General features: G+C 70.1%; 1 protein-coding gene across 1 annotated transcript; it reads right to left on the bottom strand.

Moving 5' to 3' along the window:
- Positions 1–44: 44 nt before the first annotated feature.
- Positions 45–8,119, bottom strand: CKM (creatine kinase, M-type). Its single transcript, XM_064502942.1, has 8 exons — positions 8,082–8,119; positions 5,878–6,083; positions 4,248–4,402; positions 3,267–3,399; positions 2,585–2,756; positions 2,021–2,144; positions 1,276–1,465; positions 45–295 (listed from the first exon to the last, which is right to left on the bottom strand). Exons 2-8 carry the CDS (start codon positions 6,068–6,070, stop codon positions 117–119), a joined length of 1,146 nt encoding a protein of 381 aa, XP_064359012.1. The 5' UTR covers positions 6,071–6,083; positions 8,082–8,119; the 3' UTR covers positions 45–116.
- Positions 8,120–9,382: the final 1,263 nt, after the last annotated feature.

Genomic DNA, 9,382 nt, shown 5'->3' with positions numbered 1-9,382 from the left:
CCAACAGGCCCAGAGTGATGCCAACACCGTCCCCAACACCCGGACGCCGGGGTCCCCAACAGGCTCAGAGGCCGGCAGCGTTTATTGAGGCCGTTGTGGGGGGCCGGGGGGGGTCCCTATTTCTGGGCCGGGATCATGTCGTCGATGGACTGGTTGTGCTCCAGCTTCTTCTCCATCTCCACCATGAGCTTGACGCCGTCCACCACCAGCTGCACCTGCTCCACCTCCGAGGAGCCCAGGCGGTCGGCGTTGGAGATGTCGAAGACGGCGCCCACGGCCGCCGTGTCCACCCCGCCTGCGGGGACAGGTCACCGGCGTCACCCACGGGTGGCCCCAGCTCGCCCCCGTGTCCCTCCCCGGTGGCCCCCGTGGTTGGGGTCCTGCGTGTCCCCTGTGGGTGCTGTGGGCAAGGGGGTCCCTGGTGCTCCTGGGTGTCCCCGTGGACCACGTGGCCTCCATGTCCCCTATGTCCCCTGCTCCTGGGTGTCCCCATGGACCGTGTGGCCTCCATGTCCCCTATGTCCCCTGCTCCTGGGTGTCCCCATGGACCGTGTGGCCTCCATGTCCCCCATGTCCCCTGCTCCTGGGTGTCCCCATGGACTGTGTGGCCTCCATGTCCCCCATGTCCCCTGCTCCTGGGTGTCCCCATGGACCGTGTGGCCTCCATGTCCCCTATGTCCCCTGCTCCTGGGTGTCCCCATGGACCGTGTGGCCTCCATGTCCCGTATGTCCCCTGCTCCTGGGTGTCCCCATGGACCACATGGCCTCCATGTCCCCTATGTCCCCTGCTCCTGGGTGTCCCCATGGACCGTGTGGCCTCCATGTCCCCTATGTCCCCTGCTCCTGGGTGTCCCCATGGACCACATGGCCTCCATGTCCCGTATGTCCCCTGTTCCTGGGTGTCCCCATGGACCGTGTGGCCTCCATGTGCCCTATAGCTTCCTGTGCTCTCCATGTCCTCCATGGGCCATTTGTCCTTGGTGCCCACCAGTGTCCCCCATGTCCCCTTTGCCCTCTGTGGCCACTTGTGTCCCTTGTGTCCCCATGCCCCTCCTGAGCCCCCCATGTCCTCTATATCTCCCATGCCCCCCCGTAACACCTCCATGTCTCCACAACCAACCTGTGTCCCCACGTCCCCACATCCACCCCTGTCACCCGTAACCCCATGTCCCCTGCCGTGTCCCCCCATCTCCACGTCCACCTGTGTCCCCCCGTGTCCTTCCATCCCCACACCCACCCATGACCCCCCGTGTCCCCGCTCGTGTCCCCACGCACCGGTGCCGCGTTTCTGCAGGCGCAGGCGGCCCAGCACCTCCTCGAACTTGGGGTGCTGGCTGAGCTTGGGCAGGCGCACGTGGACGCCGCCGCGCAGCCCCGTGCCCAGGTTCGAGGGGCAGGTCAGGATGTAGCCCAGGTGCTCGGTCCACATGAAGGGGTGCCCGGCCTTGCGGAAGATGTCCTCGATCTGGGGGGGGACAGAGTGGGACCTCGTGGGACCACCCGGACCATCACCAACGCCAGGGATCACCCATGTCCCCCCCAGGACCCCCCTGCCCCCAAGGTCCCTCCAGGAGGTTCCTCATGATCCCTCCAGGAACCCCCCCATGATGCCTCCAGCGTCCCCCCCGCCCCGGTCCCACGCCCCCCTCCGGCACCGCCACCCCCATGAGACCCCCTGGACCATCACCAATGCTGACAACCCCCCCCCCATGATCCCACCAGGGCCCCCCCCCAACCCGGCACCCCGAGGTCCCTGCTGCCACCATCATCCCAGGTCCCCCTCCAGCTCCACGAGCCCGGGACCACCATGTCCCAGGGACCCCCCCCCCCACCATGTCCTCCATGTCACCCATACCTCTCTGTGCCCCCCAATGTCCCCAAGACCCTCCAGGTGCCCTGTACCCCCCCCATGTCCCCATGTCCCCCAATGTCCCCACCATGCCCACGTCCTGAAGACCCTCCACATCGCCCATGACCCCCTGTGTCCCCGATGCCCCCCATGTCCCTCCGATGTCCCCACCTTCTTGAGGCCGACGCAGAAGCGCCTGAACACCTCCTTCATGTTGCCGCCCTTCTCCATGGAGATGACGCGGAGGTGGTCCTCCTCATTCACCCACACCAGGAAGGTCTTGTTGTCGTTGTGCCTGCGGGGACACGCTCAGCGCCGGCCCGGGGACCCCGGCGCCCGGCCACCCCCACCGAGCCGATGGCCTCCCCCGCAGCGGGACGGGGACCCAGGTGTCCAGGTGCCCTCACGTGTCCCCCCAGGATGGACCCCAGCATCCAAGTGTCCCCTTGGGCACCCACCACCACCCAGGTGGGACCCAGGTGCCCTCACGTGTCCCCCCAGGATGGACCCCAGCACCCAGGCGTCCCCTTGGGCACCCACCACCACCCAGGTGGGACCCAGGTGTCCCATCAGGATGGACCCCAGCACCCAGGCGTCCCCTTGGGCACCCACCACCACCCAGGTGGGACCCAGGTGTCCCATCAGGATGGACCCCAGCACCCAGGTGTCCCCTTGGGCACCCACCACCGCCCAGGTGGGACCCAGTGGGGGGGACCCAGGCGTCCGGGCACCCACCAGATGCCGCGGGCGTCGGGCCAGTCGCGGGCCATGCCCGAGGCGAGCAGCAGGGGCGACACGGGCTTGTCGAAGAGGAAGTGGTCGTCGATGAGCTGCTGCTGCTCCGCCTCCGTCATGGCCTTCAGCGGGTAGTAGCGGCCCTTGAACTCCCCCTCCAGGCTGTTCAGGGCTGGGCGGGGCGGGGCGGGCGGGGTCAGGGCCAGGCCACGCCCCCTGCCACGCCAGGCCACGCCCACACCATGCCACACCCACACCCTTATGCCCTGCCCGTACCCATGCCTGCCCAGACAGGCCACGCCCACACCTGGCCCAGGCCACGCCCACATGACACACCACGCCCACACCCATTCTAGGCCCCGCCCACCTCCACTCAGGGCCACGCCCACACCCAAAGCCACACCCTCACCTAGTCAAACCATGCCCAGACCCAAAGCCACGCCCACAAAAGCCACGCCCATGCACATGCGAGGCCACGCCCCCGTGCAAAGGCCACGCCCACTGCAATCCCAGACCCCCCCCGCCCTGCCCACCACCCTGTCTGGCTCCACCCACCTCCCAGGCCACACCCACTCACCACACCCACCCCTGGAAAAGCCCCGCCCACCCCCTAGGCCCCACCCACCACCAGGTCACGCCCCCTCCTCCAGCCCCGCCCCCCTTCCCAGGCCCCGCCCCTCACCGGTGATGGACAGCTTCTCGATGGCGCGGCGCTCGCCCCGGCTGCAGTGGGGCGGCAGCGAGTAGCCCTTGATGCTGCGCCCGGTGCGCACCCGGCTGCTCAGCACGTAGTTGGGGTCCAGGTCGTCCCCCCCCTGCCGGCACCCGTCAGCGGGGGCCCAGGCGTCCGGGCACCCCCCGCCTGGCCTGGCCCAGGTCCCCTTAACCCTCCACCCAACACCCCCTGGTCCCCGCTCCCACCACCCACGAGGGACCCAGGCGTCCGGGCACCCTTAAACCCCCTTGATCACCACCCAACACCCCCTGGTCCCCGCTCCCACCACCCACAAGGGACCCAGCTGACCAGGCACCCTCAAACCCTCTTCATCCTCACCCAACACCCCCTGGTCCTCACTCCCACCACCCACAAGGGACCCAGGCATCCGGGCACCCCTGAACCCCCTTGATCACCACCCAACACGTCCTTGTCCCCACTCCCACCACCCACGAGGGACCCAGGCGTCCGGGCACCCTTAAACCCCCTTGATCACCACCCAACACGTCCTTGTCCCCGCTCCCACCACCCACGAGGGACCCAGGCGTCCGGGCACCCCTGAACCCCCTTGATCACCACCCCCTGGTCCTCACTCCCACCACCCACAAGGGACCCAGGCGTCCGGGCACCCTCAAACCCCCTTGATCACCACCCAACACCCCCTGGTCCCCGCTCCCACCACCCACAAGGGACCCAGGCGTCCGGGCACCCCTGAACCCCCTTGATCACCACCCAACACCCCCTGGTCCTCACTCCCACCACCCATGAGGGACCCAGGCGTCCGGGCACCCCTGAACCCCCTTGATCATCACCCAACACCCCCTGGTCCTCACTCCCACCACCCACGAGGGACCCAGGCGTCCGGGCACCCCTGAACCCCCTTGATCACCACCCAACACATCCTTGTCCCCACTCCCACCACCCAGCAGGGGCCCCGGCGTCCGGCACCTTGAGGTTCTCGTGGTTGAGGTCGGTGTGGTGCTTGTCGGTGGGCTTGTAGCCGCCGTGGCGGTCGTGGATGACGGGGTCGAAGAGCTCCTTGAAGACCTCGTAGGACTCCTCGTCCCCGGCCACGCAGCCCACCGTCATGATGAACGGGTGCCCTGCGGGCGGGCGGCGCGTCAGCGGGTGCCGGCACCGGCCACCGGCACCCGACACACCAGCACTGGCCGAGGGGCTACCAGCAAGGCTGCGGCTGGCCAAGGGGACACTGGGGACACTAGAGCTGGTCGAGGGGACAGTGGGGATCCCAGGGCGGGCTGAGAGGCCTCTGGGGACACTGGGTCTGGCCAAGAGGACATTGGGGACAGCAGGGTTGGTTGAGGGTCCCCTGGGGACATCAGGGATGGCCGAGGGGACACTGGGGACACCAGGGCTGATTGAGGAGCCCCCAGGGACATCAGGGATGGCCAAGGGGACACCAGAGCTGGTTGAGGAGCCCCTGGGGACGTCAGAGATGGCAAAGGGGACACCAGGGCTGGTTGAGGAGCCCCTGGGGACATCAGGGCTGGCCGAAGGGACACTGGGGACATCAGGGATGGCCAAGGAGACACTGGGGACACCAGGGCTGGTGGAGGAGCCCCTGGGGACATCAGGGATGGCCGAGGGGACACTGGGGACATCAGGGATGGTCGAGGGGACACCAGGGCTGGTTGAGGGTCCCCTGGGGACCTCAAGACTGGACGAGGGGACATGAGGGCTGGTTGAGGGTCCCCTGGGGACACCAGGGATGGCTGAGGGGACACCAGGGATGGCCGAGGGTCCCCTGGGGACATCAGGGCTGGCCGAGGGGACACCAGGGCTGTTTGAGGAGCCCCTGGGGACATCAGGGCTGGCCAAGGGGACACTGGGGACACCAGGGATGGTTGAGGGGACACCAGGGCTGGTTGAGGGTCCCCTGGGACACCAGGGATGGCCAAGGGGACACCAGGGCTGGTGGAGGAGCCCCTGGGGACATCAGGGCTGGCCAAGGGGACACTGGGGACACCAGGGATGGTCGAGGGGACACCAGGGCTGGTTGAGGGTCCCCAGGGACACCAGGGATGGCCAAGGGGACACCAGGGCTGGTGGAGGAGCCCCTGGGGACCTCAGGGCTGGCTGAGGGGACACCAGGGATGGCCGAGGGTCCCCTGGGGACATCAGGGCTGGCCGAGGGGACACCAGGGCTGGTTGAGGAGCCCCTGGGGACATCAGGGCTGGCGAAGGGGACACTGGGGACACCAGGGATGGTTGAGGGTCCCCTGGGGACACCAGGGCTGGACGAGGGGACACCAGGGATGGCCGAGGGTCCCCTGGGGACATCAGGGCTGGCCGAGGGGACACCAGGGCTGTTTGAGGAGCCCCTGGGGACATCAGGGCTGGCCAAGGGGACACTGGGGACACCAGGGATGGTTGAGGGGACACCAGGGCTGGTTGAGGAGCCCCTGGGGACATCAGGGCTGGACGAGGGGACACCAGGGCTGGTTGAGGAGCCCCTGGGGACCTCAGGGCTGGACGAGGGGACACCAGGGATGGCTGAGGGGACACCAGGGCTGGCCGAGGGTCCCCTGGGGACCCCGCGGCAGGCGGAGGGGCCCACCGGGGTTGTCGACGCCGGTCTGGATGACGTCGTCGAGGGTGAAGCCGCTGGGCGTCTCCTTGTCGCGCAGGTGCTTGTAGATGGTGGGCGTCAGCACCTTGGCCATGTGGTTGTTGTGCTTGGTGAGGTCAGGGAACTCCTCCTCGGCCGAGAAGTTCAGCTTGTGCTTGTTGTGGGTGTTGCTGAAAGGCATGGCGGCGGCAGGCCTGCGCGAAGCCCATGTCCACGTCAGGCACCGGCCACGGCACGGGCACAGCATGGCGTGGGGCACGGCATGGGCACAGACCATGGCATGGCGTGGGGCACGGCCTTGGGCATGGCATGGCGTGGGGCATGGCATGGCGTGGGGCACGGCATGGCGTGGGGCACGGCATGGGCATGGCATGGGGCACAGCACAGCATAGGGCACGGCATGGGCACAGACCATGGCATGGCGTGGGGCACGGCCTTGGGCATGGCATGGCGTGGGGCACGGCATAGGGCACGGCGTGGGGCATGGCGTGGGGCACGGCATGGCATGGAACATGGCATGGCGTGGGGCACGGCATGGGGCATGGCACTGCGTGGGGCACAGCACTGCGTGGGGCACAGGATGGGACACGGCATGGGGCATGGCTTGGCATGGGACACGGCACTGCATGGGGCCACAGCATGGTGTGGGGACACAGCATGGGACACAGCATGGCATGGGACATGGCACGGCGTGGGGCACAGCACTGTGTGGGGCACAGGATGGGACACAGCACAGGACATGGCACAGCGTGGGGCACAGCACTGCGTGGGGCACGGCACGGCGTGGGGCACGGCGTGGGACACAGCACGGCATGGGACATGGCACGGCGTGGGGCACGGCACGGCGTGGGGCACGGGATGGGACACGGCACAGGACATGGCACGGCGTGGGGCACAGCGTGGGACATAGCACGGCGTGGGGCACAGGACACGGCGTGGCGTGGGACACGGCGTGGTGTCAGGGCCAGGTGCCGGGCATGACACGCCATGGGGGACCCAGCACCGTGTCACAGCACTGCCCGGGCCTGGCACGGAGGCGCTGCACAAGCAGGGGGGACACAGGGGACAAGGCACGGTCACGGGGGACATGGCATGGGGACAGGGCACAAGGGACATGGCACGGACAGGGGGACATGGCACGGGGACATGGCACAAGCACAGGGGACATGGGGGACACGGAGGACATGGCATGGACACAGGGGACATGGCACAGGAGACAGCACGGACACAGGGGACATGGAGGACAAGGTGTGGACACAGGGGACACGGCACATGGGACATGTTGTAGGGGACACAGGGGACATGGGGGACACAGGGGTCACAGCATGGACAGAGGGGACACGAGGGACACAGCATGGACACGGGGGACAGGCATGGGCGACATGGCACATGGGACACGGCATGGGGGACACAGGGGACGTGGGGGACACAGGGGACACGGCATAGGGGACACAGGGGACAGAGGAGGGGGGCAGAGCCCAGCGCTGGCTCGGGCCGGGCGGGCACTAGGACCCGGGGGGCGGAGCGGTGAGGGGCGTGTCCCGGGGGCGGGGCGAATGGGGGCGTGTCCCGGGGGCGTGGCCTGTCCCGGGAGGGGCGGGGCCTGGGCCACCGGCAGGTGCGGGCCGGGCCGGGCTATATTTGGCCGGGCCGAGCCGGGGGCTATTTATAGCCCCCAAAGGGCCCCGGGAGCCGAACCGGGGGGGGCACCGGCACCGGCAGCTCCGGTACCGGCACAGCCAGACCCGGTGCCGCCCAGTTCGGGGCCCGCGGGGGTCGCGCCTGGCTCGGGCAGCACCGGAGGGGTCCGTCCCTGTTCGGGTCGGTACCGAGGGGGTTACACCCGGGTCGGATCGGTACCGGGGGGGTCCGGTCTGGTCCGTGTCGGTACCGGAGGGGTCCGGTCCGGGTCGAGTCGGTACCGGGGGAGTCCGGTCCGGGTCGGATCGGGTCGGTACCGGGGGGGCCAGTCCAAGTCGGGTCGGTACCGGAGGGGTCCGGCCCGGATCGGGTCGGGTCGGTACCACAGGGGTCGGTACCGGGGGGGGGGGTCCGGTCCGGTTCCAGTCGGTACCGGGGGGGTCCGGCCCGGGTCGGATCGGTACCGGAGGAGCCCGGTCTGGACCGGGTCGGTACCGGAGGGGTCCGGCCCGGTCCGGGTCGGTACCGGGGGGGCGGTGCCGGTGGGTTACCTGAGCGGCGCGGACGAGCGGGTCGGGTCGGGTCGGGTCGGAGGGGTCGGACCGGCAGCGGCGGCGGCGGCGGCGGCGGGGAGCGGGGCCGGGCACCGGCCTTTATAGCCGCGGGGCCGCGCCGCCCCCCGCCTCGGCCCGCCCCCGGCGGCACCGGGGTCCCGGGGGTCCCGGGGGGTCCCGGAGGGGCCAGGACACCGGGGGAGCCGGGGGTCCCGGGACACCGGGGGGGGGGGGGTCCCACCATCAGGCCACAGGGAGCCGGTCCGGCTGAGCCAAACCGGGACCGAGGGCAGAACCGGGACTGGGGGCAGAACCGAGACCGGGGAGGGGGGTAAACCCGGGCCCAGGGGGAGCAGAACCGGCCCCAGGGAGGGTAAAACCTGCCCCGGGGGGGTAAAACCGGGCCCAGGGGGCAGAACGAGGAGCAGCAGGGGCAGAACCGGGACCGGAGGGGGCAGAATCGGGACCGGGGGGGCAGGACTGGAACCGGAGGGGCAGAACCGGGACCAGAGGGGGCAGAACCGGGCCCAGGGGGGCAGAACTGGGACGGGGGGGGGCAGAACCGGGCCCCGGGACAGGACCGGGGGGGCAGAGCTGGGTCCGGGGGGGCAGAACCGGGCCCCGGGGGCAGAGCACCGGGATCAGGGGCAGAACCGGGACCGGGGGGCAGGACCGGGGGGGCAGAGCCGGCCCCGGGGGCAACGTGGGGGGCAGTGCGGGGGCGGCCCCGGGCCGGCGGTGCCGGGCCCCCGCGGGCCCCCCGTGGTGCCCCCGCCCCGCGCGGCGTCGGGTGTCGGGTGGGCGCCCTGCCCGGCAGCTGCCGGCCGGGATGCGGCGGCAAGGTGGGGCCGGGCCCAGGCCAGTGGCTCCCCCCCCCGCCAGCCTCGCACGCGCGCCCTTGCACGGGTGTCCTACACCTTGCACGGGTGCCATGGGCCTTGCACGGGTGTCCTACACCTTGCACAGGTGTCCTACACCTTGCACGGGTGCCCTGTGCCATGCATGGGTGTCCTGCGCCATGCATGGGTGTCCTGCGCCTTGCACGGGTGCCATGGGCCTTGCACGGGTGTCCTACACCTTGCACGGGTGCCACATGCCTTGCACAGGTGCCATGGGCCTTGCACGGGCGCCCTGCACCTTGCACGGGCGTCCTACACCTTGCACGGGTGCCATGGGCCTTGCACGGGTGTCCTACACCTTGCATGGGTGCCACGTGCCTTGCACAGGTGCCATGGGCCTTGCACGGGCGCCCTGCACCTTGCACGGGTGCCACGTGCCTTGCACGGGTGCCCTGTGCC

The sequence above is a fragment of the Dromaius novaehollandiae genome, chromosome 34 (genome assembly GCF_036370855.1).
Source record: "Dromaius novaehollandiae isolate bDroNov1 chromosome 34, bDroNov1.hap1, whole genome shotgun sequence".
Lineage (NCBI taxonomy): Eukaryota > Metazoa > Chordata > Aves > Casuariiformes > Dromaiidae > Dromaius > Dromaius novaehollandiae.
This window is presented reverse-complemented; position numbering and strand designations above follow the sequence as displayed.

Excerpts from the sequence above, each read along its gene's own strand:
- CKM (XM_064502942.1), bottom strand. The coding sequence starts at position 6,070 with ATGCCTTTCAGCAACACCCACAACAAGCACAAGCTGAACTTCTCGGCC. Across the intron at positions 2,145-2,584 it reads CCCGACGCCCGCGGCATCTG|GCACAACGACAACAAGACCT; the intron begins GTGGGTGCCCGG and ends GTGTCCCCGCAG. Across the intron at positions 296-1,275 it reads CCTGCAGAAACGCGGCACCG|GCGGGGTGGACACGGCGGCC; the intron begins GTGCGTGGGGAC and ends CTGTCCCCGCAG.